General features: G+C 42.0%; 3 protein-coding genes across 5 annotated transcripts; 1 reads left to right on the top strand and 2 right to left on the bottom strand.

Annotated features, from left to right (window-relative positions):
• Window positions 1-104: 104 nt before the first annotated feature.
• LOC115770437 (ATP-binding cassette sub-family E member 1) lies at window positions 105-2,655 on the top strand. Its single transcript, XM_030715710.1, has 5 exons — window positions 105-202; window positions 485-698; window positions 769-1,379; window positions 1,443-2,159; window positions 2,221-2,655. Exons 2-5 carry the CDS (start codon window positions 486-488, stop codon window positions 2,510-2,512), a joined length of 1,833 nt encoding a protein of 610 aa, XP_030571570.1. The 5' UTR covers window positions 105-202; window position 485; the 3' UTR covers window positions 2,513-2,655.
• A 187-nt stretch (window positions 2,656-2,842) lies between these two features.
• Window positions 2,843-6,459, bottom strand: LOC115770438 (myotubularin-related protein 9). 2 transcript variants are annotated; one of them, XM_030715712.1, is made up of 8 exons: window positions 6,342-6,459; window positions 5,943-6,290; window positions 5,621-5,871; window positions 5,194-5,557; window positions 4,644-5,119; window positions 4,170-4,582; window positions 4,005-4,102; window positions 2,843-3,939 (listed from the first exon to the last, which is right to left on the bottom strand). In XM_030715712.1, the coding sequence occupies exons 2-8, from the start codon at window positions 6,090-6,092 to the stop codon at window positions 3,862-3,864; spliced, it is 1,830 nt and encodes a 609-aa protein (XP_030571572.1). In that variant the 5' UTR covers window positions 6,093-6,290; window positions 6,342-6,459; the 3' UTR covers window positions 2,843-3,861. The 2 variants fall into 2 exon arrangements, with proteins under 2 accessions (XP_030571572.1, XP_030571571.1); XM_030715711.1 differs by having other exon boundaries at window positions 5,943-6,459.
• A 1,034-nt stretch (window positions 6,460-7,493) lies between these two features.
• LOC115770389 (GTPase-activating protein) lies at window positions 7,494-25,645 on the bottom strand. 2 transcript variants are annotated; one of them, XM_030715637.1, is made up of 6 exons: window positions 24,945-25,645; window positions 12,159-14,011; window positions 11,833-12,095; window positions 11,424-11,429; window positions 11,020-11,215; window positions 7,494-9,806 (listed from the first exon to the last, which is right to left on the bottom strand). In XM_030715637.1, exons 1-6 carry the CDS (start codon window positions 25,126-25,128, stop codon window positions 8,742-8,744), a joined length of 3,567 nt encoding a protein of 1,188 aa, XP_030571497.1. In that variant the 5' UTR covers window positions 25,129-25,645; the 3' UTR covers window positions 7,494-8,741. The 2 variants fall into 2 exon arrangements, with proteins under 2 accessions (XP_030571497.1, XP_030571498.1); XM_030715638.1 differs by lacking the exon at window positions 11,424-11,429 and having other exon boundaries at window positions 24,945-25,644.
• Window positions 25,646-27,122: the final 1,477 nt, after the last annotated feature.

Here is a 27,122-nt window from a genome sequence, read left to right as displayed (position 1 = left end):
AATAAATGTTCATTTATTATATGCTTGTTTTAATTCGCATAATTAATAGTCATTCGCAGTTATCGATGCTTTCGTTTTCTGTTGCCTTTACCCACCACTAACAATTGGTATCGTGCACTCCCTTTGAAACTTGTTGGCTGACAACGCAAGAGCGTGCGTTGACATTCTGCCTGTTTTAAATCAATTTTAGACAAGTTTGCAGGTAAATAATAAGTGAATTAGTGCATAAACATAATAACGGCATATGGCTAGACGAGGCAAATGTCACAGTGCATTTAAATTTGTGCTGCTAGCACTTGTTTTGAGGTTATACTTTCACTGCACGCAACCCGAGCGCCCCATCTGTCGCCCTTCCCCTGCTCCACCCTCGCACTGCACTAGTTTTGTTTTGACGGCCGCTTTTGACATTTGCAACGTTGACAGTGCGCAGATCCGTATGGGAATTGGGAAATTTATAGCTCAACAATCATTTTGCTATTCACAGCATGTCGCGCAGGAAGGAGCACGAGGAGACGGACAAGCAGACGCGTATTGCCATTGTCAGCGATGACAAATGCAAACCGAAGCGCTGTCGGCAGGAGTGCAAGAAGTCCTGTCCAGTGGTGCGCATGGGCAAGCTGTGCATCGAAGTGACGCCCACATCGAAGATAGCCTCGCTGTCCGAGGAGCTTTGCATCGGTTGCGGTATCTGCGTCAAGGTAGGAGGCTCTTGCCATGTGGCCAGACGGAATTACTTGACAAACAGCTGTTAATCGAATTTCTTTACAGAAATGTCCCTTTGAGGCCATTACAATCATCAACTTGCCAAGCAATTTGGATAAGCACACAACGCATCGATATAGCAAAAACTCGTTCAAGCTGCATCGCTTGCCCATTCCTCGACCAGGAGAGGTGCTCGGTTTGGTGGGCCAAAACGGTATTGGCAAGTCGACGGCACTGAAAATTCTTGCTGGCAAGCAGAAACCGAATTTGGGAAAATATGCGAATCCGCCAGACTGGACCGAAATTCTGGCCTATTTCCGTGGCTCCGAGCTGCAGAACTACTTCACTAAGATATTGGAGGACAACCTAAAGGCGCTGGTTAAGCCGCAGTATGTCGATCAGATTCCTAAAGCGGTGCGTGGTGCTGTGGGCGAGCTTCTCGATAAAAAGGACGAACGTGACCTGCAAACGAAAATCTGTAGCATGTTGGACCTATCACACATTCGCGATCGTGAAATTTCCCAGCTGTCTGGTGGAGAACTGCAACGTTTTGCCATTGCCATGGTGTGCATACAGAACGCTGACATCTTCATGTTCGACGAACCGTCCTCGTATCTGGATGTTAAGCAGCGTCTCAACGCTGCGCTGACCATTCGCTCGTTACTGCATCCTACCAAGTACGTGTATTCTTTAGGTATTCACTACGACTTGCTATCTAATTTTCATGTTGACCTCCACAGATTCATCATTGTTGTGGAGCACGATTTATCTGTGCTGGATTACTTGTCAGATTTCATTTGCTGTCTGTATGGCGTGCCCGGCTGCTATGGTGTTGTGACTATGCCTTTCTCGGTGCGTGAAGGCATCAATATTTTCCTGGACGGTTTCGTTCCCACGGAGAATATGCGTTTCCGCACGGAGTCGCTTACTTTCAAGGTATCCGAATCGGCAACGGAGGAGGAGATCAAACGTATGAACCATTACGTTTATCCATCCATGGTGAAAACGTTAGGCAAATTCGAGTTGACCGTTGAGAAGGGTCACTTCAGTGATTCTGAGATCCTGGTATTGCTGGGCGAGAACGGTACGGGCAAGACAACGTTTATTCGCATGCTGGCTGGTAATCTGCAGCCGGACGGTGAAGTTGAGCTGCCCATGCTGAACATCTCGTATAAGCCGCAAAAGATTTCACCTAAATTCCAAAATCATGTCCGTCATTTGCTGCACGACAAGATTCGCGATGCATACGTGCATCCGCAGTTCATTGCGGACGTCATGAAGCCCATGAAAATTGAGGAGATCATGGACCAGGAGGTGCAAAACCTCTCTGGTGGTGAATTGCAACGCGTTGCTCTGGTGCTCTGTTTGGGCAAGCCCGCCGACGTCTACCTTATTGATGAGCCCTCTGCATACTTGGATTCTGAACAGCGTCTGGTCGCTGCCAAGGTGATCAAACGGTGCGTATTGCTGTTTTCATGTTATTTTCTAGGATTTCATTTAAATGATTTCATTTTTCAGATATATTTTGCATGCGAAGAAAACAGGCTTTGTGGTGGAGCACGATTTCATTATGGCCACCTACCTCGCGGATCGAGTCATTGTTATTGAGGGTCAACCCTCGGTGAAGACCACAGCCTACTCGCCGCAGTCTCTGCTCAATGGTATGAATCGATTCCTCGAACTGCTGGGCATTACTTTCCGACGAGATCCCAACAACTTTAGACCGCGCATCAATAAAAATAACTCGGTCAAGGATACGGAACAGAAGCGCTGTGGACAGTTCTTCTTCCTGGAGGATGAGGCTTCGTAATGCATCTAGTTGCGTTTTGATTGACGTCAGCTCTGATAGAGGACTCGGTTTTTTGTCGTTCGGTTTCCATGCTATCGCGTTTTTCTTTCTAAAATTGTCTTTTTATTGCATTTTTTAAACAATGAACACATCTTTCAACATTATTTTTGTTACTTTTGTGCAGAATTACAAGCAATCGAGCATATTGGGAGTTCATAAAAGTGAGTTTTTTACACACCCCGAAAATAAACTAAACACATAAAAACAAATACAATAGGAAAAACAACTTTGTATAGTGAAAATAAATTAATTTAATTTTTAGAAAACGGCAAAACACACCGAGTTTTATTTCAAAATTCTATTGCCAATAATAGCTCCGGCTGCGTTTGGTTTTGGAGCGCAACAGGTGGCCGCGCTGCACTGTGAATGGCAAATTCTTCCAGGGCTGCACAGGCAGCTTTGAAACGCGTGCCATCACTAAATATTTGCTTGAGTATTTGGCAAATGCGCATATTTATTGCACTTAGTTATTAATTAGCATAGTACACTCAGAGTACGCACAATACAAATATGTAAACATTGTAAATTACAAAAGAACTTCTATGATTTCAAATACGATCACAATTCGAAACAAACACAATATTGTATCATACTAGCTATAAACATTTATATAAATAATACATTTATAGATTTACATATATATAAGCAACGGCTTAGTATGTTTTTATATATATATATATTTACTATTCATTTATAAACGCTTTGGAAGCATTTCATGAATGCGATTCAATCAAAATGTACAAAACACCAACTTTTCGAAAAAGGCAAATTTTTGAATTGAACAATGCTAAATTTGATCTGCGGCTTAACCGGATTTTACCATCGTTAAGTACTAAAGTTAGTTAATTTGAAGACTTATTTCACTAAAATTCCATATGAGTAAATGCGTCAAAAATTGACTCAAATTGTTAAACATTTGATGATCTTATGTGCAATTTATAAGAGAGCTTTGTTAAAGTACATTGAGAGAGAGAGTGTGTGAGGAGATCGCATTTAAATTACAATGAGAGAGCCTTAGATTAAAACTTTCATTTAAATAGATTACGTGTTAATATGGACATTTAGTCAAAAATATTGGGATAGTCTGTTTCGATCCAAAATCAGATCAGTTTTTGTGTGTTTTCCTGTTCTTTTCAGCAATTTTCAGAAATGGAACTTTTTGAGACTTATTCGTTAGTGTTGAACTTTATACAAAATAAGATTGAATAATTGAATAAAAATGGCTACAGAAAGTATCAAAAATAATTGTATATGGTGTATATAAATATGGTATTAGAGAGACACAGATACATCTGCGCAATGAGGTAGACTCATGCATTATCCACCTCATTAATGTGTGCCCCGACCTCCAGACTCAGTTCCATGGCCTGTTTGCGCAGCTTGAATGCCTTACGATCAACAAATTATTTAATAGTCAATATGAATATTGATCAATACGAAATAACAGATTTACCTGGCTTCTGAGCTCCTTTTCGCGGGTAACCAATTCCTGTATTTGTGCCATGGTCGTTGCCAAATTGCGTTGATCAATCACCCAGCGTAAATATAGTTCTTTGCATAAATACGAGACATAAATGTTTACAAAACTTTACGTCATGTTATTTTACAAACAACTCACCGCTCCACAATTCCAGGCTAATGGGAGCCACAGAGGGCCAAATAACACTGGCATTTGGCTCGTACAGCGGATTAAGCAATGTCTGCAACACATCTGGTCGATTGAGGTACGACCACAGGCTGGTGGTCCTGGTGTGCACTTGGAGCTCGTGTCGCTCCCGTTCCGAGTCGCACAGAAAGGTGCCATATTGCGAGAAGTAGCTGTGCTCGAAGAGCAATATGAGCAGCTGCGTGCTGAACTCAAAGCTGCAGGGAAACTGCGTGTACAGCTGATAGATACAATCCAGAAACAGGACGAAGGTGGCGCCCGAGTTCTTGTTGCGCATCTGGTGCGGCGTGTAACAGGAATAGCGATGCCTCGATGCGAACGGATGTCCCGCCTGGATCCACTCGCGCTCTATCAAGGCTTGCAAACTGCAGAATCCACGTAATGTATAGTAAATATATGTGATTACAGTGTAAGCCCATTACTTACCCGCGCACAGTGCGACAATCTGGATTCAGAATGATTTGCACCAACGATGTAACTATCAGCGTCGAGTCCAGACCCTTGGCGCCATGCACCAGCACTGGACTGCCCTCCTGGTCCAAGCATTGGGCTACTACGCAGGAGGCATTCAACGAATTGAGCACCAGGCTTAGCCAGCCGCTATTCTCGAGACGCGATAGCCACTTGTCCGTGCTGCAGCCAATATCGTTGCATGCCTCAATCAATTTGGCAAAACTGTCCAGAATGGAGGCCGGATAACTGACATTGCCGATTGCGCGATTGACCTTCTTCCACTGAGAGTAGTGCAAGTCCGTTTCAGTGTTGGACTTGCCCTTGCCCCATGTGTCCACAATGAAGCCCTTTTTACTGCGTCCCAGTACCAGATTGAGTATGGCCTCGTCGGCCCGGCAGCGCTTGATGCCCTGTATGGACAGTGGCTGGGCGCTACGCATCAGAGTAGCCTGCGTGCGGAAAAGGAAGTAAAGTTAATTCAATTAGTCATCCTCAAACAGATGAACAATGTAATTATACTAACGCCGTTTTCATGCCTGTAGCTGAGCAATGGGAATCGTCCGCCGTCTCGAAAGGCAGCGGAGAGCGCGATTTGCTCGTCGCTAATTGCTTTAGGTACAATCAGTGTGGCGCCATATGTGGCACAGACGCCGAAGTCTTTGTTGACGTGGCTAATGCGCCACTCGCATGCGGACACGCTGCTGCCCACCAATGCAGCTGCCGCGTCCAATGCAAAGCCATTCTGCAGCGGATGAGGTATGCTGCTGCTGCTGCTGCTGCCCACAGCTGAAGTTGAGGGCGTGCAAATTGATATATTTGCAACGTTCGGCGATGAGGCACCGCCCATACTCATGCCGCTGATAAGCTGTGCGAATTCCAGCTCTGGTCTGCAATATAAATTTGTTTTAGTGGCAAATTGAATGAATTGCATATATGTATATGTAACACACCTGAACATTGTGAAGCCGTCCTCCAGTATGGAATACATGGGTCTGTAAAAGAATGGATAGTCCAGCTCTGCGTTTTGTATTGCACTGAGCGCCTCCAAGGAGGCAGCCACATTAAAAAAGTCTTTGGCATATTTGATCTCCAGCGATATAATGCGCAAATCCTTGCACTTGAGTGTAATAATGCCGCCCATGACAATGTTCTGGCCCATGCTCGGCTTCCTCTCCACGCAGTCGATGTTCTTGTGCAGCAGCTGGAAAATGCACAATGTAATTCAATTAACTCAGCTAATGGGCGCCACTTTGCGCTTCACTGGACACTTACCCATAGCTCCTGCGTGTTTTCCTGACGTGCGCTGAGCAATAAATGGTGACCCGTTATGCACAGGGTGCCCTCAACTGTTGCATTTGCTGCATTCGCATGCAGGAAGACCCCATCCAATTTGGGTGTTTTTATCAGATCAGCGAACTCCATGTCATCCAGTCGTCCGCCCCTTGACCAACATACAACGCACAAATTATGGCTGACCACCCACCGAGCGGTGATTTTGTTCACGCTAATTAACTTTTTGCATTTTGCCTGTGGTGCTGCCGCAGCGGCTGCTGTGCTGTTGTTGTTGTTGCCACTTGATTGCTTCTTCTTCCACTACCCGCCTTTTTCCTCTTTGTTGAACTGTGAACAGCAGTGTGGGCGTTGCAATATATATATAAAAGCTATGCTTACGTTACACGATTGCTGCACTTGTGGTAGCACTTGCTACACACACCATTAACATTTATTATTAGTTGTGTATTAAATTTTTTGCCAAAATAGCATTTTGTTAAGTTTTGCAAGCGATAACGGTGTGCTGCCACTCACAGGGAAACGCGGACACACCGCGAAGAAAGCACACACAGCCGTCGTCATTTTTGTGCGGGCAACGGCGCAGAAAATGTTAGCCCCAATGCGCGCGCAATTCAAATGAGAAACTATCGGCATAAAAAGCACAAATGATATCTATATAGAAATATTTATTTATACGTAAAAGTTAGTTTCAAAAGGTTTGTTTACAAAAAATAGGGAAGTTTTCCATTTTTGTCTGTTCCATGGCATTGAAACCAACCACAACACTTGTCAGTATTTGTCTTTCAGGCTTATAAGTTAGGGATTCATTTGTTTCCGTTTTTGTTTTTGTATCCTTGGGATTGTGATCGAGTGAAATTGAATTTTCAAACATAATAGAAAATATGTGTATATATATATTAATGCGAGTACGCTTGCTTTGTAGTTCTCGAAATAAAATTGTAAATTGCTTCTCTGTTAATTGTCACAATGCGAATATATATAAATACTTAACAGCTTTAACGTACAATAAATGTATTGCAAATATACGCATCAATCAACCAACACACACTTAAAGAGAGTCTAATCTATATAATTTTGTTTTCTTTTTCGTATAAGATATCACAACTGGATGCCAAAAATTGCCTAAAGCACGAGAATGAGGTAAAAAAAATTGAAATTATATCAAAAGCAGCCAGATAAAACAAAATAATAGAAACAAAACAAAAATCATTGGCGATAAGTTTATTTTGTCGCTAAAAAATATGCTTTTCGATTCTTTGTACCAACAACTTAGGCTACATATAAGTAATAAAATTATACTAAAATTAAATGAATTTCTTAGCAACAAAAAAATGTTTTCTGGTTTTAATTTTGTTTAGGTGCAATATATGTTTTTTGTATGTGTAGATGCACATTATGTAATATTAGAACAAAGAAATGCACAAAGAAATTGGAATGCATAAACAACAAAACGAAAAGTTTTCAAAGAGGAAGACATTTATGCAAATATATAAAAAAAAAAAACAAAACTAAATATGGCAATTGACAAAAAATATGTAAGTTGGTATGTATGTATGTGTATGTGTTTTGTATGTATTATTAAATATAACGATTATGCAATATTGGAAGAGCTTTGGAAACAAATCGGTGGAAGTAAGTTAATAAGCTAACAAACATAATTTTGCATTAACAATTTACTTTTTGTTTTTCATTTGTGTCTTATTAAATTGAACATGAGAAATTAAATGCATTCAATAAATATTTATGTATGTATGTAAAATGGAAGTAAATTTGTTCTTAACAACGCTTGGTTTTTGTTTTGTTTTGTTTGTTTGTTTGTGTGCCAGAGCTTTAAATACATATGTGTAAGTATACGTGTAGCTGTATGACAGTTAAATATATAACTATATGTGTATGCGTGTGTGTGTGTATATGCAAATGTACATATGCTAGCGTATAAGTGTGCAGCTTTTGTATATAACAGTAGCACTCACACTTAGCTCTTGTGTGTGTGTGTGTATCGCCTAGACGAATCTTAAATATCTAATTTACTTTAGATAGTTGCAATTTGTCTACGCCTAGCATAACTGGTTTATGTATTACATATATATATATATATATATATATATATATATATATGTATGTGTAGTGTAGAATTTAAGTATGTTTAGACCTAAGCATACTTTTAGCTATATACAACGGTTTATTTCACTACTACTCGTATGCATTCAGATAGATATATATACGTATATATATACACATATATATATCTAGATATATATATATATATTAATAGATATTTTAGAGCTTAATACAACTTACGAGGTTAGCTTTTAAAAATTCTTAGCAATTTTGGAGTTTTGTTTTTGTTTTTAAGATTTTAGCAGCTTAAATAGTTATCAGTTTTTCTTTGTTTGGGTATTTCGGGTTCACAAAATAAACGTAGAAAATTTGTGTGTCGTTTAAATACAAGAGAACAATAAATAGGCTTAAACATTTAGATTTCGCTTCTCGGTTACCCCGTAAAAATGTGTATAAAAATAGTTAATTAAAAGATCTAAGCTCTACATATTTTAAATCGTACAAAAAAAAAGTAGTTTAAAATTAGCACACGCTTCACGCATCTGTTGCTGTTGGAAGTGTTTCGAAGTACTTGTGTGTGTGTGTGTGTGAGGGGAAGTGAGTGTGTGTGTGTGTGAGTGGGAGTGTGTTTGTGGGGGGCAGTAGTAGAACAGTTATGCGCATTCACCGCGTCAGAACGATCGCTCTGGGTATGGCGAATACGCATAGTCTTGAACGCTAATAAATCGGCGGCGCCGGCTTCGGCAGCACGGCAGCTGTTGTTGCCACAGCGACAGCTGATGCGGGGTTTGCAGCGCTGCTGCTGGGTGGAGCTGCCACAACACTTGATGCCGTCGACGATGGGCTGGACGATGAGGCGTTGCTGCAGCTATTGTTGTTGTTGTTGTTATTATTATTGTGTCGCTGGTTGCGCAGCTGCTGCTGCTGATATTGCTGTTGTTGCTGCTGCTGATGCTGCTGCTGGTGCTGTTGATGCTGCTGCTGCTGCAGTTGCAGTCGCTGATTCTGGTGCTGCAAGTTGTGCATAAAGTAGGCGTTCACATTCATGTTGCTGTTGCTGCTGTTCGTGGTTGCCGGCAGAGCGCGCACATGTTGCATGTGCGGCAGCACGGGCTGCAATTGTTGTTGTTGCTGCTGCTGTTGTTGCTGCTGCTGTTGGTGATGATGCTGCAAGTTCAATTGGCCGGCGGCGCGCATCATGTGCCAGTAGTTGTCATCCCCGATTGGAGCCTGCCGACTGCCGTATTTCAGCTGCCGCGTTATGTCCTGCTTGTAGTCGCGATGATCCCTGTCGATGGCGTAGGCCTTGTCCCGCAGCTTCTCGATGGTCTTCTTGAACTCTACGAATGCCTGCGGCGACTGCTGCTGCAGGGCGCTGGCCAGCGGCACCAGCGGATTGTTTTGTTGCTGTTGTTGCTGGTGCTGTGGCAGGGGCAGGGGCAGGTGCTGATGGTAGGCGAGCGGGTCGAGCAGCGCGTCCAGCAGATTCATATTGGCCATGATGAGCGTGTGTATGCGCTGCAAATCAAGAGCCGGATCGAGCGCGGTTACCAAATCCATTTGAAAGTAGTCCATTTCCTTGGCGGAGACATTCTTGCAGCCGGGCGCATTCTCATCGGAGCGGCCGCAGCAGCTGTAGAAGCCGCTGATAAACGCTGAGGGATGAAAGTATTGCATCCGGATGGAGTTCATTAGGCAGATCTTGTGTAGTAGGTCGAACCATTCGCGCTCCTCGACGCAGTTCGTCGTTTGTACAATAAGCGGGCGGTCTTTGTGCACGATCTGCGAATGGAATGAATGAATACAAAAAGCCGTGTAAATTATTTGCGTTCTTTTCACTTTCAGCCTATAAAATAAACATTTGCCCAACAATTGCGCGCACAGTGAAACCGCCGCAAACGACGTTTCACACGGGCAAAAATCCCACGCGTGCCTCCAACGTAACCGAATTCTTTGCTTTGACGCGCGACTTCTTTAAAGGTTTTGAAATTTCCCTTTTTGTCGTCGCAAAACAGAAATGAAGCAGAATAACAATGGTTGGTTTAGTTGGAAACTACAGTTACCAGCACAGCTGGAACAGCGTTGCCAACTCATTTTCATAATAATGTTAATTATTTTTAATTGCAATCTTGTCGTTTGCATAGACGCAACGCGTCTAGATGGAAATACAATTCGTAAGTGAAAGTTTATGCTGCCCTTTTTGCAATTACAGCTAATTTTGTTTCCACTGAAAGTAGACGAGCAGCAAAGTTAAATCGCATTATCCATTGCGACGCACTTTAGGTATCGATACCTGAAACAACCTACTAACAACAGTTGCCAATTTAAATATTTTTTACCAAAACTTAAAAGAAAATTATTTGGAAAACGTAAATCACAAAAAATTTAAGATAATTGCTTAACGGGATATTTAATACCAAGACGAACATACTTTTATTTCGGAAAAGAGGAAAATTACCCTTTTGCCGCAAAAATGTCCAGTGTACCATTGAAAAGTACCTGTTTTGGTACATTTGTCATGCATGTGAAAACCGAGCAGACGCACACATACACATGCACATGCACTCAATTCATTTGCATGTGGAATGGAACGAACTGTGTGGGCTGCGTGCGCCTAATTTATTTATGAAAATGCATTTTTAAACTTGTCAATTTCCGGTATTATGTATTGACATTTAAAATGTGCGCTTGAATGGGTATATTAGCTGCGAGCAGAGATGTGACTAAGCCGTGCATATTCTGGCAAGGCATACAGAGTATGTACGAATTATTCGAATTAACAGATCTGTTAAGCTAGCATGTATGTGTATATGTATGTACCTTGTACCTGTATATGTATGAGTGTTTCCCTCCATTTTTTTTTCTATTGGAAACTAGGCGGCGTGTCTGTTCTATTTAGATTATAAATGCTTGGTATGCTGTTCCACTTACTAAACAACCACACCAGGCCAGTACCAGACTTATCGATAGATTGTGATCTTTGGTTGTAACTCACCTTGAAGCAGTTTTGCATTTTGAAGCTTTTGTCTTTCAATTGCTCGACGCTTCCGATTTCCTCAAGCGGTATATCACAGATGGGTTGTTTGCCCTTCGACTTGGCATAGCTTAGCGAGTGCGTTGTCAGGCGAAAGTAACGTTGCTTAAATTGGCGTCCAAAGCGTTTGCGGCATGTCGGATATTTGGTCATCATGCTGTGCGCCCAGTTTGGGGGGAGAGACAGAGACAGAGAGAGCAAGGGGAGAGACACACATAGCAAAGAAAGAAAGAGAACGAAAACAAATGAGCAAATGTTATGCATTTAATGCTTTTAATATTGTTTGCAATTCAAAAGTAACAAACAAACAACTAAACAAACTAACTATAAAAGAGTACCAAAATTAAAAGCAAATTTTCTCTTACCCCTCGCTAGACGTTAGTATTATATTTGTATGTGCAAATGATTTAGATGTGTGTGTGTGTGTGTGCGTGTGCGTGTGTATGTTGTGGATGTGTGATGGGAGTTTGTTGGGCGTGATGTGATGATATGGATTGTTGTTGTTGTTTTATTTGATTTTTTATTTTTATTTTTATAAAGCAGCACGCGCGTAAAAGAAGAGAAAGACAAAGAAAGTTTTGGTATTAGAATAAAATAAAGCGTAATCAACCAAATGTAGTGTATACAAAATTTGGGAGCGAGATGGCAAGTATGAAAAACTATCGATAGGCCGTTATCATGTTATCGATTTTAATCAACCGTTATCAATCGTTTTCCAAACCAACTGATAGAAGATCTGACACAATTCAAAATAGAAAAAAAAGCCCAACTTACCCCTCCTTTAGTAATACTGGTTCCAGTGGCAATCGCGGCAGCGCTTGCAGCTGCTTGCTGGGCGTCTCACAGGCATTCGGCGTGGAGATGACCTCGAGAAAGTGCTTAACTGCATCCACATGCTTCTCCGTGCAGAACTTCTTGTACAACTCGCCGGTGTACTCCTCCTTGCAGGGCTGCTGCGAGGAACGCGAACTGACCAAGTTGCCCAACGATTGTATCGTCTTAGAGATTAGCGTCAGCGTTCGATTCGTTTGGGCATCCTGCAAATGGAGAAGGATATAAATGTTAATGGATTACGTTGTTTGGGATATAACACTGCTTACCAGTCGCTCCGTGGTCAGGTCGAAGAGCTTGGGACCCAGTATGGCGGGCGCAAAGAATCGGAGGAATATGAAACCAGAGACCACCGAGTAGCGCACCTCGCGATTACGCGGAAAGTGTTTGCCCGCGCACTCGCGTAGATCGTGAAAGATCTGACATAGGACCTTGGGACAGCGCTCCGCACTCTTGGTGATAGCCTCGAAAACGCGCTCCACATAATCCTTGAGATTGTGCAGATTTGTGTCGACGGCCGAGCGATCCTTCACCTTGCTGGGATCAATTTCGCAGGGCTTCTTCTCGGCGACAATTTGCGAAAGTACCGGACGTAGCGTCTGGTGCAGATAGTGTAGACCCGACAGCCGCATGGCCTCATCCATCATCTTGGAGACGAGGGTGTTGCCACGGAAAATGGTCGTGGGATCCGTCAGATTGGAGATCTCATGATCAGCCAGCGCCTTGATAATCGGCGCAATACGTTCCGTGTGCGTAAAGAGACGTACCAGAGGCTGGGCCACCTCCGTTTTTCCCGACACCAGTTCGCCCAGGATGTAAACAGAGGATAAGGTAATGGGCCGCTGATCCACCGACTCCAGGAGTAAATTCAGCAAATCATCATAGGTGGCAAGCGGGAATACATGATCTGCCGTGTAGTTAAGATTCAGACGCAACGATCCAATTGTTGAGTCAACGCTGAGTCGCGTACCAGGTGGCGTGGCGCAGGACCGGGGCGTCGCATTCAACGAGCGGCAACTGTGGGCTGTGGTGCGCGGTTGCAGGTAATACCAGGCAGCTGGCTGCACTGCCTGCTGTTGTTGCTTGTTCAGCATGGGCAGACGCACCTCGCCCAGGAACACCTTGTCCGCCATGGCGCCGTGTGCATCATGCCAGAGCGTCACGGCAATCTCACAGAGATCAGCGCCACCCAGCGGATAAATCGCGTATGCTTTATTCGCTGACGATTCAAGCGACGCAGCGGATTTGTTGCTGTTCGTTGTGCCCGTGCTGCCCGCCTCGGAGTCAATGGAGAGATCGAAGTACATAACCTCATCGAACTCGGGATCGACAGTCTTTTTGCGCTGCTTGGTGCGTTTCGTGATGACCTGCTTGTTGCTGTAGTAGGCCGTGCAGATGACAAACGGATCGCAGGTGCCCTGCTTCTTGGCCAGATCCACACAGGCAGGCACACGAATCGCCACGCGCACATTACGAGCATGCACATTCTTCCAATTGGCCAGCTGGTCCGTGGAGGATGCGGCCAGTTGCGCCTGCTGCTGTTGCTGCTGCTGGTGATGCACATGCCCAAACAGACCTGCCGCGCGATTCTTCAGTGTCATGCCCGCCGAGTTGCCACTGGCAGCAGCTGCAGCGGTTCGCTGGATGTTGCTCAATTCGTTGTTCTCCTTGTAGTCATTCAGATGAGCACGCTGATGATGTGGATGATGCTGCAGCGCGTGCTGGACATGCTCGATGCTCTCTAGCAGCTGTGGCACCTCCTCGAAGGCCACCTGGATGTGCACCATGCCCTGCACCTCAGAGTCGGAGTCGACGGGCCGCAGCGAGAACCAATGATCCTTGTGATTGTATTTGTGCAGCTCTTCGCGCTTGATCGCTATTTTGCCAATTGGCTTGTCCTGCTTCATGTCCCGGTCCCACACATAGACGGACAGATAGCGAAAGCGACGCGGTATTTTGAACTGATATTCCTCGCCAAAAAACGGCGACAGGGTGCGTTCACTGATGGGCGTCCGGCATATCTCCTCCTGATCCAAGGCAATGGTGCAGTACACATCTCTTGTGCCCTGCGTGCTGCAGCTTGTGTTCGCCGCATTCCGACTGCTCAGGTTTTTTGCTTCACCTAAAATTAAGTAGTAATCATTAATTAGAGGAACGTAAGTGAAAATGTAACTAAATTTTTGTAAGGCAAGGCTGCAAATAACTTGAACCAGCGAGTTGGTTCGAACCGCGAACTGAATTAACTTCTTCTCTGATTCCTATGCTGCTATCGACATATATAAGTTTTGAGAAATCGTATATCGATAAGTTCACGATCGATAACTTGACCTTGATAAACGTGACACCTGCAGAACGTGCAAAATCTGATTCGCTCTTAGATGTACTTGCTTAATTATGCATACACTCAACGAACTCGATGTGCTTAAATTTATTTATTCAGCAAATCATATTTCAGCGTTTCGTCGGCTCCCTTTGATGCCGCCAAAGGGCAGACCGACACCAACGTGACTTCCTGTGCGCCGATAAATTGCATTATCGATGCGCAGCCCCACCTGGTGGCAGCCACAGCAGCAACAACAATGGCCGGCGCCTGACTAGACGGCGTGTCCCTGTTTCGAGTGTTAAAAGTTAATAATAACAGTACGCGGCTGTTGCCTTGATAAAGCAAGTTAATCAGGCAATGACCAGCGGGGAGGCAGTGGCAACGTTTGCTCAATGAAAAACAACTAAGAATTATGCACTCGACTGCACAATACCCTGCTTTTGCATTGTACAAATTAGTTGAAAAGTCTAGACTTGACGTTGTTGGCTTTAAGACAAAACTCAAGGAACAGACTTCCAATCTATTCATTTGCTTAATATCATATATTTATTTGTAGGTCAGGCCAGGCCAGGCATTAAACCAATATACTCTTCTCTTTTACTTTGCGAGCAGGGCATTCAAAATTAGCAGCAGGCAGCCGCAGTCGAGCGGAAATATAATGCGTATTCATTTGTGCATGTGTGTGCGTGCCGGGCGTCATGTAGGCATGCAAAGGCAAATGCGCAAAATATTGTGTTATGCGCGCCTCTTCTGGCTTTTTAATAGCGAGTGGAGAAGGTGGCTTTTCGGCCTTCCTATTGACACAGCTGCTTGGCTTGGGCTAGGTAAACTACTGTAATGTGTGCGTGTGTCTTTGGTAAGGCAATCAATTGGGTTACGCATGTACATACACACATACATACATATACATATATTTGCCTGCTGTTCGTGCTTGTGTATTTGTGAATAAATAACGCTGCTTTTACGCTCGGCTCGCTTTGCTGCTGTCGCCTGCCCTGCTCTCACTTTGTTGTCGTAAGAAAAATAATATTAAAAAAAAAAAAAAAAACACCCCAACAAATACGATTGATAACAAAAGACGACGAAGCCGACAACGTTGTTGTTGTTGTTGTTTGTTTTCGTCATCGCATTCCGTGTTTCTTTTTATGAATGGAAGCGGCTACGTAAAAGCTACAAGAAAAACAAGAGGCACATTTTATATGCAAAAACAGAAACGAAAGCAGCAACAACAAAATGAAACGAAATAAAATACAAATCAAATGACAAAAATCAAAAGTGCTTTGCTCTCTTTGCTCCCCCGCTTACCCCTGCTCCTTCATACTATTCATGTCGCTTGCTCGCTCGATTGCTATCCCTCTTCCTCTCACTATCACACACACTCTCTCTTTCTCTCTCTGGCTTGCTCTCCTGACCGCGACAGACAGTCAATTTCATTCATTCATGATTCATGAATTGGCATCGCGCGCTGCCGCTGTCTTTTTCACATTTTTTTTCGCAACTGTTTTTGTTGGTTGAGGGAATTCCACAGTCCACGTCCCCGCCGCCGCCCGCTTTATTTATACTAAATTCATTTATACGAGTGAAATTTTTTTCTTTTCCTTTTGCTTTATTTCTATTTCTAATATTGCGTGGCGTTAGCACATGACATATTCGATTTGGGTTTTATTCCCAATTATCTGGGGCACGGCAGGGTCTATTTGTTGCACATGGCATCGCGTTAAGCAGATAACGAATTTCTAAGGAATCTATAGCGATTCCGCAATTTAATTGCGAAATCAACCGTACGATGGAAGCTCCCTTCAAACGGTTTACGGTTCATATCATTTTACATAGGAATTGAGGGTTTGGAAAATGGTTATAAAGTCAAGCGGAAGTTAAATCGTTGAATTCCGACAGATTAGACAATTATCGCCATGTTTTTCCTGGTATTAATATTATATTTCTAAATAACGTTATCTATCTTTATTGCTTGAATTTCCGATATAGATGTGCCTGTCTTTCTGTTTATATGCTTATCTCTCAGGAGAGACTTCGCATAGGTCTCTCGGATCGAATCACTATATAATAGAGCTGAGCGGCTCAAAATAAAATGCATTACTGCTCATCTCTAGACATTTCAGCTGAGCAATATGACAAATAGGTGGGACATAGTTTTCGTATAAGACCCCTTCTAAAGAGTCGTGTCGTAGAATTCTGTACTTTCATCTTTTTGATACGCAATCGTATGCATATAATAATATATATAGATATACTTTGTGTTCCTCTTCTGCCACTTAAGCAAATGCAGCTCCTGAATTGCCCAATAAATTTGAAAATTAATGAGATAATTGAAAGTGAAATTGCGTATTGATAACAAGACTCAAAAAGTGCTCAAGTTAATGATGTCTAGTATTTGAATTTCAATCAGCTTATACGATTAGGGCGATATCTCTTTTAGCTTTTCCTCAACTTGTTCCGCTGATGGGGATGGGGATCTAATAATAGCTGCCCTTATGCGTATACCATGTGGCAACTTCTAAGGCCAGCCACACATCAAATCAGAGCACAGTGAGCCCCCCCTAAAACCGAAAAAAAAAAAACAAAAACAAAAACAACTTTGACATTTGCCCATGGAGTGTGCCAGTCAATGTCATTCAGGCAGGCACACAGAAAATTACGACACGATTCGTGCCGCAAGAGAATAAAGTGTGTCTATAGATAGATGTGGATGGATATGGATGGATGTAAGAAAAAAAGGCCCGCCCGCCTTTTAGGCCTCGTGTTTCAACAGACTCATTAAATGTTTTCAATTTCCAGGTTCCCGAAATGGCAAAGGAAAATTAAATTTAAAGACCTTGTAAGTAGATTTCATTTTTATGCCGCCAACATCTCTTCTGCGCTTTTCCTGCTTGCCTGTCCGCCCGTGTGTTTTCCATTTTCTGTTTTTCTTTTCTTTTTTTTTTTTTTGCACAATATGCAAATTGATTCAGTGCAGCATGAAACGCCCGCGAATTAATGAGGCGATTACTTCAAGAGCACTGAAGAAGAAAAAACGAAGAGAAATACTCGGGGCAGAAGAAAAATAAGTCAATGTGAGGGGGGGATCTGTGCTTCGGAGCATGCGGAGGTGGCGCAGTCTACAAAATTCTAAAAAACCAAGAAAAACAGGAAAGAACAGCTGTCTCTGGCATGCCGAAGATTAAATACCCTGACAATGCTTAAATTTCTCATATGAAAGATATTAAAAAAACAAGTCAAAAGAATAGTAGAGCAAAGAGATTAAAGTTGCCTGATATTGATAAGATTCAGATCATATATTAGATACATATTTAAGCATTCAAATACTAAGCTCGCATACTTAGGAGAAAAGAACACGTTTTGTACTCATAAAATCAGCTTATCTGTAGAGTATTCCAATATTGAAAAGATTTTTGGAAAGGGAGTCTTTCACCTTTGCACTAATTGATGCAAAATAAAAGGTATACAATCGTATAATGGCTGGGATAGAAAAGCTGTAATACCCTTTGCAAGGGAAAAAGGCAGCGAAACTTTTATGCAAAAGAAACGGAAATAGAGATAAATTCTCTCGCGTCTGTATGTTTGTTTGTGAATATATATATATATATAGATATATATATTGTTCGCGCTGCCGCGTCAGCGGATGAGAGATTTACAGACAGACCAACGACGTCGACGTGGTGATGACGATGATGATGTTGATGTCTGGGTCTCTGGCCGTTTGTCTAAACGTCAGCTTCCTGTCGAGCAAAGATTACTTGCACTTTATGCAGATTTGAGCCAAAGGTGTACGCCCTCAGATGAAGGTGTGTATCTATATGTAGCTATGTGTGTGTGTGCGTGTGTGTTGCCAACTTCTTGTTAATTCTTTGCAACTCATTTACAATATCATTGCACACTTCAGCTGCATTTATTTGCCTGGCGAACAACTTCCTTTTTCCGTTAACCACTTCCTTTTGGTCAAATTGTAGAGCACATAAAAAGGGTTGCCCCTCCAATATAATTGGGCCCAAAGGAAGTAACTGGTTAGTTAGCGAGCAATCCAGTTTACCGAATGCAATGTCATTTTCATTTGATGCACTTGCAAGTATCGAAGAAATGCGCCACATTTTAATCATTTACAGCAAAACAATCCCGCCCGACTCCTCGTCGCAGTCCGTCCACACTCTGCTCCATGACTGCGTTTGCGTCTCTTCCCATCTGTTGCGCCTCTGCCTGTTGCCGCTGTACGTGCCGATCGATTTCCGGTCTGATTACGTTTCTCATCCACATGCTCATCTTCTCGCCTGCCTGCCGGCCTGCCTGACTGCCTGTTTGTCTGTTGTTTGGCTTCTGCTCGCGTGTTTATAGCTTTTCATTAGCGTCATCCAATCGATCGTTCTTTGGCGTTGCTTTTATCAGGTACTTTGTTTCGCTTGCTACGCTTGCAGCCGGGCCCTGACAAGGCATCTTACTGCCAGCTATGGCAAACCTCTCTATCCATCCCAGGCAGACGGTAAGGGTTTGTAGAAGAGAGCGGCAAATGCTTCACAGAATTCAACCCTAACTAAAAAAGATCTCAACCTTTTTTAACTGACAAAGAAAACAATCTGGTAAGACCTTACGATCTTAAGGGTCTTAACACCATTATACTGCAGCTTAGCTTGGGCGAAACAAGATTATTACCTTGTCGCAGGCTTGTCTGTAATAGGTATTTCTGGAAATACTTTAGAACTGTTTGATATATATATTAAAAGCATGCTTGCAAATCTCATGTTTGAAAGAGATATTTTGAAACGAAAAAAACTAAAATAACAAAAGGATGAACCCACGAAATAAAAATCATGACAATAGCCTCAAGACTGCAAGATCAGTTTGCATAGAAAGAGACATCCTTTATAGGAAATGCCTCCTTCGTTACACATTCATTGTCAAATTAAAATACTTGGCAAGATCACAAGAACTCTTTAACTTAGTTAACATATTTTCAAGTTGTTCCAGTTCTAATATATACTGCCTTTTCGGCTCAAGTCAAGCATTCTTGATAGCATAGTTATGGTATATATTTCATTATTATTTTAGAAAATCATCTGCGGATACTTTGGTTCTTTTAGAGGTGTGTGTTTGTGTGTGTGTGCGAGTGTGTGTGCTGGGCCTGATAGAATTTCTTATCTTTTCTTATTCCGTATATCATTCTTGTTTTGGTTATCAATTTCATGTCTGGCCTGGGCTATTGTCAGCGCCTCAATAATCAATATACGGCAATGAGTAACCGCTTTTGTGCCTTGTCACTGCCGGTTGCCTGCCAGTTGTATCTTGTGGTTGCTGCGGTTGGTTTTATATTCGAGTACTTCAGCTGTGCTTTATTTATGCAGCAGCAGCTACAGTTGTTTGTGATGTGCGTGCTGTTTTTCTTTGAGTTTTCAGTGCAACTTTAACTAATTATAAATGTATTATTATGACAGGTCTCATGTGGCATGCCAAGTAGTGCGATGCTCATTTTTGGCGCCATTAACCTTCAATTAACCATGGCTGGCAATCCGTCAAGTCACTGACTTTGTCACCAACTTGACGACAACGACGACGACGACAACGACACACGACTCGCATCTAAAGCAGCGCGACGAGGTCTCTGGATGTGACCAAAAATAGACGCCAGTTAACTTTGGCAAACCTCTAAATTCACAATAACAACGACCAAAAGCTGCTTTGTCGCCAAGTTTGTATATTAAATATAATTACAAATAAACTTCTGTGTAAAAACGCCCACAATACAATTCGACAAGCGCTCAAACCAACAACAATTGCCGTGTGTGGGCTTACGGCTTTTATATCTTATATAACCGAGAGTTACAATAAGCAGCATACAATTTCAAATAGAAATATTCATAAGCATTACGAGTTTAACTTACTTTTAAGTCTACTCATTACATGGAACATGGAGAATATTTGTGTAACTCTTTTAACCGAAAAAAGAAGCTAATCACACACCCATTAGAATCACTCAAATAGATTGTATGTCCCCAACTGAAGATTTAATAAGCCCGCTTGACATTTCCGACACGGTTTACCTTTCGGGTCTTCAGTCCACACAAAAAACGACACTCAACTCAGGCAAGCATAAATAATTGCATAACAATTATTTATGTTAAGTTCTCTAAACGTAAGAAGGGAACAACTTGAGAGTTTTTATTACAAATTACACGAGTTAACTTCTGTTTTTTAATGTCGGAGCCATTAAAAAAATAAAGAGTAAACCCCCCAAAGAAGTGCCATCACAGCGTGAAGTTCAAAGCCTTGTGGCATCGGGTGCAGCGGGGAGCTGACAGACAATCAACCCACGGCTGACCCCAAGCAAAGTCAACACACATCAAAGTGACGCGAGGCGAGGTCAAGCGTTAAGTCATAAAAGACAGTGTCCGGCAGGGGGAGGGCAAACTCTCTGTGTACTCTGCCTGATTATTATTGCTGGGCAAGAAAGTATAAGAGAAATGTTAATCATCCGCTGCAAGCGCATCTCGAAGATGACGACGATGATGAGCTGCGTCCTCAACTCGATGACGGTGTCAACTGCTGCAGTTAATCAACGCAGCAGCCAACTGCCTCGGCAGCAGCAGCAGCAGCAACAAGTCAAACAACATTGCCACAAAAGTCCATTTGTGAGGCCGCTTCAAGGCGACCTGAATAAAAAGTATTTTAGTAACGCGCTAATTACATGCAATTGTTGTTCTTTGGAAGTACAAGTACAACAACAACAACAACAAATGCACACCTCAAATGAACAATTCCAAGAGCTTAGCTAACGTTTACCTTCCTTTTAAAATAAAGTTAACCTAAAGCAAATGCCCAATCTAAATGCCTTACGTACTGAAGAATTGCAATTAATTATTGCTGAAGTTGATATTTAAACCATTTTAAGCTAGCGCGTATTACCCGGCTATGCCCGGACAAAGCATTTTTCGAGTAATGGGAAGCACGTCGCAAATGAATTTTCAAAAAGAGCTTTGAGAATGAGATGGAATCCGATCGAATAAGAAACAACAAAGTTTCATACAACCGTTTTCCACCAATTTTCCACAGTTGCAGGTGGATTTCTCTAAATGAATGTCTGTGCTGCACATTAAGTAACTATAGAAACAGGACACACATTTTTACATAAAGAGATAATTCAATCCAAGGATAAACTTGCCTTAAGAGCCAGTTAAACAGTAGATAAACCTCCAGATAACACTTAGATTGTAATTTAAAAGCGACTTAGCACAAAGAAGAGCTCTTCAAAGGAAACGATGTCATTTTAATTGTTCTTTAGCCAAGTAACAAGCAAACGTGGCGTATAAAGAAAAATATGTATTAGAAAAATTATTAAAAAAAAAAAAAAGAAGTAAATAAAGCAACCGACAAAGACAAAAGGAACACGACAAACGACAAGGCAGACTAATTGTCAACAAAGCAGCGAAGATCAACACAGATCACAAAAAAAAGAGACTAGAATAGTCCCAGGCATTCGGACAGTCCTCAGTGGTTGGCAACCAGTTTGGGATTTGTTGGCCAGGCCCCAATAGCAAAAGCAAAAGCAACAACACAACCGGCTTTTAATTAATTGCCTTTTTAGGCAAAACTATTTCTTGTTGTACACAAACACACACACAAACTCATACACACGCAGAGCAATGTGTGCTCATTTATGCCTGTTACAAGCACATAGAACAACTGTCAGCTACTTGTTAGAGTTTTCAAGTTCAGCGGAATCGAGTGCGTGTGTGGCCCATGTCAACCCACTCGCAACCCTTTCCACCAACAACAGAAACACAACAAACTGAGTTGTCAGCCGGGCGGGCGTCGCGTCATGTAAATTGTCATCAATATTTCAGCATAAATTGCATAGCTTGTCTTGCGTCTGGGTCGGCGCTAGCATCCATTCGATGAGTCAGTCATGAGTCACGGGGGGTATGGAGTACGCCCTCTACTGGCGACAAGTTGCAACTATTTCTCAATGCGGGTAACTATTCATGGGCGGGGCCCCAAATGTTTCAGGGGCATCGGCGGCGGGGCGGGGGGTTTCGCTTCGCATGGAAAACGAAATTTAGGTTGTGCGCTAAACATTTTAATTAAGTGGAAAAGTATTACGCCAATTTCGGTCAGTGCTGTTGGTGTGTAGAAATCGCAACAGCCAACAAAATGGAAAGCTCCAACAACAAAAGCGAAACTTTGTGTAATTGAAACTGAGCACGAAGTGGAAGTATTATTATTAAGCATGCAAAGCATAATGAAGTGGAAATATGAAACTTGAGAAAAATATGCACAGACAGACCCAGACAAACGGGCACACTGCAAAAACCGAAGAATGGAATGGATAGGAGAAACGAAAGGAACGTCAAGCTTGCGCATGCAATAGGTAAATATGCTAAGGTTTTCAGAACTCATTTGTCATGACATGACTGTGCATTTCCCTATGGTGTAAAATTCTATTTATATGTGAATGAATTTTTAATTTTTTATAATTTTCTATTTTGTTAATCAGTTAACTCAAAATAAATACCCTGTAATAATAATAATGAATAAATTTCAATTTGGAATGTGGGCAGCACAAGAGGTAAGTTTGATCTGGATAAGTTTGATGCTAGGACAACAATGTTTATAAAGCTGGTTTCTTATCGTATCCGCAAAGGGTATAGAAATTGTTGCTCTACTATTTTAGTTAAATTTCTTTCGTACAAAAACGATAAAACTCAAAGACCTCATCAAAAATGTCAACCGCCACCTTTTAAAAATGCAAAAAGAATCAAAGAAACGGCACAAAAGCTGCTGAGGAAGCATAAAAACAAATGCGTGCTAAAAGACAGCTGAGTTTGTGCTGCTTACGAAAGGAAGCGGCTGGCAGGACAGAAAGCAAGATGTTCCAGCCGACAAAGAAGCGAGCGCATGCGAAAACAATTGAAGCGTGCAAAAAAAAAGCAGCAGCAATAACAACAACAGCAACGACTTGCGAAAGGGGAGCAAAGCAAACGCAAAAAGCAAAAGTTTTAACGCAAAGAACCCAAACCGAAACCGCACACACACACACGAAAGAAAGGAAATTCATGTGATGGGAAACGGAAATCAAAAGCTGCTACAGTGTTTGCTGTTGTTGTTGTTTTTGTTGCTGCTGCAGCAGCTTTGCATATAATTTATGGGCCTAAGGGCAAAGGAGAGACAGAGAAGCGTAGCAAAAGCTGCTTATGAACGACGACGCAAAGATTGAATTTGTTTGGGCGGAAAATGAAAACGCGAAGCAGGCCCTGGGTAGAGCCCCATCTGTGTTGGGGCATAAGTAATATGGAAAAGAGGTAAAAAACCAAATGTGTATCAAGATATGTTTATTTGCAGAGCGTTGGGGCCCGTGCAGGTGTGAAATGCGATCGGACGACGACGGCAGGCAAATGAGGCCATCACACACACACGCACACACTCACGCATTAATAGAAGTAACCCTTTTCGTTCGAAGTTGCTTGTGACACACGTTTTGGCTGTGGTTGTTTTTTTTTTTGTTGCTTTCATAATTCTCTTCTCACACGACGAAGAAACCAAAAGCGACAAAAAAGGCGATACAGGAAATGTAAAACCAGTCAAGTACACAAAATAACCGCAACAAAAGCTCGAGAATAAGAATCTGTCGCCTCTCTAGTCGCAGATGCTTTGTTGGTTACAGTTATGAGCAGACAGGGACCAAATGAATGAGAGGGAGCGAGAGAGAGAACGAACGTCAGGCATAGGTGCGAGGGGCGCCCATTCATGAGCATGCGGCGACGTTGACCTTTTTTGATATTGGCACACACATTAATCGATGTGAAGAAACTTTGTTGTTATCGACAGTAGGACGTGCAATAAAAACAGAAAAATCGAGGTTATCAGCATCGTACATCGCAATTCAGCTGCTCTTGATAATCATTCATAAAACATCTAATTTGCGTCTGTGTTGGTGAGACGGCATATGTATGCACGTGTGTGTGTTTGGTAGGCGGCAGCGACAGAGAAAAGTACACCGAATTCGAATTCCATTCATGAAAAAACCCACACATCGCTCAATGTGCACATGTATGTGTATGTATGCGTGTGAGTCTGTGTAAGTGTGTTGGCACATGCGCTGAAGCTGAAGCGTCGTCACTCACACACAAACATAAGCGAAATTCATTCACAAAAAGGGGCAACTGCATGCGGCAGCGGGGGCGATGCCGTAACATTCAGCCAGGCAACGGTGTCGGCTGGTCGACAAAACAGCCAGCGGAACTAGCTTCGTGTTGGCTTTGCCAGCAGCAACAACAACAATGTTAAATGTTGGTTTGTTGCTTGCTGCATCGAAAAAAAAACACGCGCGACTGTCGCAAGAGCGAGATGGCACGATGCGGCTATGGCAAGCGCGAAAACAGCACCGCACGCTGTTGCCTCACACTCACACACAATAATGCATTTTCAGCCAAAAAGTAGCATTTTATACTGTATTTTGTTAATGTTAAACATCATTTAATTGCATTTTGCTAATTACTATAATCACTAATTCATTATTTTGTTCGCTGCACGCTTTTCTTTCAAAAACGTTTTAATTTTATTTTCTGTTTCACGTTTGCTTGGGCGCCTCTTGACGACGCGCTCGCATTCCAATACACTTTTCGCATAGAAAAACTAACGTACGCGTATAAATTATTGTTAGTTGGTGCGCAGACGGGTTTCATTTAGTAGTTGGTTTTGTGTTTTCATTGATTTGCACAGGTTTACATACCAATTTTCACTTTTAATTGCTCTTCAATTCGGACTTCGCGTGTTTCAGCCATGTTGGATCCATAACTACTGCTGCTGTTGTTGTTCGCGTTGGTGTTTCTGTTGTTGCTTGCCTCGACAACAGCAACGATGTCAATAGCGTCGTCCTGCTCTTCACACATATATCGCTTCTTTTTTAACAGCATTATGTTGGTGTTGGTTCACAGTGTTGCATTTAGATAAGAATTGTAAATGAAAATAACTCGATTTCGTTCTACCGCAACCGACGGAATACAACGTATGCGTTTTGTATGAGATTTTTTTTGCTGATTTTTGTATATAAATGCTTTTAACATCACTTTATTGTTGCTTTAAGCACTTTTCGTGTATTAAAAACTTGCATACAGACCACATCACTTGTAAGTTTCTATTCAATATTGTATTAGGCCGACAACTACTACGAGTAGATGTTCAAAATGCAATGAGCTAAATAATATTCCGATTACGACTTGTGGAAGAGAGTAGTAAAATGCAACAAAATTACTCCCGCGCGCAGCGACGCACAACCGTCCGCAACGAGAAATGAAACGATAATGAGCGACGACGAATAACAGGCACACAAAAGAAGAAGAATACGACGATTCAACAAGAGAGCAAAGAGAGAGAATGCTCACAGCATAGTATGCTGTTAATACAATTGACTGACGAGTGTTGCCTTGCCATGTGCCGAACTTTCATAATTTAAGGGTTATAGATGTATCAATGATAATCCGTGCATTTAAAAAGAGTGACTATTTTTGATTTCAAAACATTTTAATTTCTTGCTACGATTTTTAACTACAAGCGCGAGAGTAACATGAGCAAAATAATCGAATACGTTTACTAACACTGGAAGCACAGTATTTATCGAACAGCTGAATAATGGCGCAAAACGCTTAAATCAAACAAAAATAAACGGCTTTTTGTGGTAAAAATATATAAATATTAAAAAAGACATGAAATATGTGTTTTATGCTATATGCATATAAAGCTTTTAGCTAGAGCGATTGTGCAACCATCTCAAATAAGATTTGTACATTAATTCATACCAGCTGAACATTTTATGAATGAAATTGAAGCTGATCAACAGGGGATGCGCCGGCAACACGCATGCAACATTGACACATATAAACACACACACATGCACACACACACACAAACTGGGACTGGTGCACACATGTTGCTTTAGCGCCAAGCGGAAGCAAAGTGAGTTCCGGGAAAGTTTCGGGCGTTTTTGTTGCACCGAGTGCGCTACAGGCGGTGAGCTACTTAATTATATTGTATTTATGTATTTGTATGAATTATATATGTAAGTAGTGAAACATTCAAGCATTTATGTATTTTGCGGCGTAATCAGAGGTTAGCCAAATTGTCACTTGACTAACTTTTTGTACCGTTCTGACATGTCCATATACCATACGTACCTACATGTAGGGTATTTTTTTTTTAGGTGGGCGTTACGGTTCAGGGGCCAAGAGACCGGCAATCTACGGCCAACTGCACAAACGACGACGCAGTGAAATTTAAATTTACACGCATTCATTCAGTTTTTTTTGTTTGTCTGCATTTGCTGCTGCTCTTCGAAGTTTAAAACCCAAACACACACACACATACATACACAATAGCTACAACAGCAACAACTAAAACAACAACAGCGGCGTCTTATCAGCAACCGCACACATTCACATTAGGCGTTGCCGGCGCCGCCAATAAGTGGAAGTGCACAAGTGGTTGTTGCATCGCATTCGTCTAGCTGCGTTGTTGTTGCTGCTATTTCCGTGTGTGTCCTGTACATGTGTTTTCTTCTTTCTCGGCACCTTTGACTACCCTTAAGTGAAAAGTATATATTTACATAACTTATAACTTATGCAATTTATAAGGCTGGAACAAATGTTCATTTGTGGTTCGGTTCACGTTCAAGGTTCGGTTCGCTAAACTGGTTCGTTCAGGCTAAGACATGCGGGTTCTTTGTCGAGATAAACCGTTATATATATGCGGTTCATGTTAAATATAATATTGAAATTTTAGCTTAACATTTTATGATTTAAATTCGATTTGCAGCCTTGATAATTGCAGAATTTGTGAAGTTAGGGTATATCCAAAATGATGAAATGATTTTTTCATTGCACTTTACCAAATTGTACATCTATCTTCTAGTAAC

Source organism: Drosophila novamexicana, unplaced genomic scaffold (assembly GCF_003285875.2).
Source record: "Drosophila novamexicana strain 15010-1031.04,08,12 unplaced genomic scaffold, DnovRS2.1 tig00004555-arrow-pilon, whole genome shotgun sequence".
NCBI classification, from domain to species: Eukaryota; Metazoa; Arthropoda; class Insecta; order Diptera; family Drosophilidae; genus Drosophila; species Drosophila novamexicana.
Note: the sequence above shows the minus strand (reverse complement) of the source record. Positions and strands in the feature narration are given on the sequence as shown.

Coding starts and splice junctions, on each gene's coding strand:
- LOC115770437 (XM_030715710.1), top strand. CDS start 486: ATGTCGCGCAGGAAGGAGCACGAGGAGACGGACAAGCAGACGCGTATT. Junction 699..768: donor GTTGCGGTATCTGCGTCAAG/GTAGGAGGCTCT, acceptor ATTTCTTTACAG/AAATGTCCCTTTGAGGCCAT. Junction 1,380..1,442: donor TCGTTACTGCATCCTACCAA/GTACGTGTATTC, acceptor TGACCTCCACAG/ATTCATCATTGTTGTGGAGC.
- LOC115770438 (XM_030715711.1), bottom strand. CDS start 6,092: ATGGAGTTCGCTGATCTGATAAAAACACCCAAATTGGATGGGGTCTTC. Junction 5,872..5,942: donor AAAACACGCAGGAGCTATGG/GTAAGTGTCCAG, acceptor TGCATTTTCCAG/CTGCTGCACAAGAACATCGA. Junction 3,940..4,004: donor AAAAGGAGCTCAGAAGCCAG/GTAAATCTGTTA, acceptor GTTGATCGTAAG/GCATTCAAGCTGCGCAAACA.
- LOC115770389 (XM_030715637.1), bottom strand. CDS start 25,128: ATGCTGTTAAAAAAGAAGCGATATATGTGTGAAGAGCAGGACGACGCT. Junction 14,012..24,944: donor GCAATTAAAAGTGAAAATTG/GTATGTAAACCT, acceptor ACTTAATTTTAG/GTGAAGCAAAAAACCTGAGC. Junction 9,807..11,019: donor AAATGCAAAACTGCTTCAAG/GTGAGTTACAAC, acceptor TTCCATTCGCAG/ATCGTGCACAAAGACCGCCC.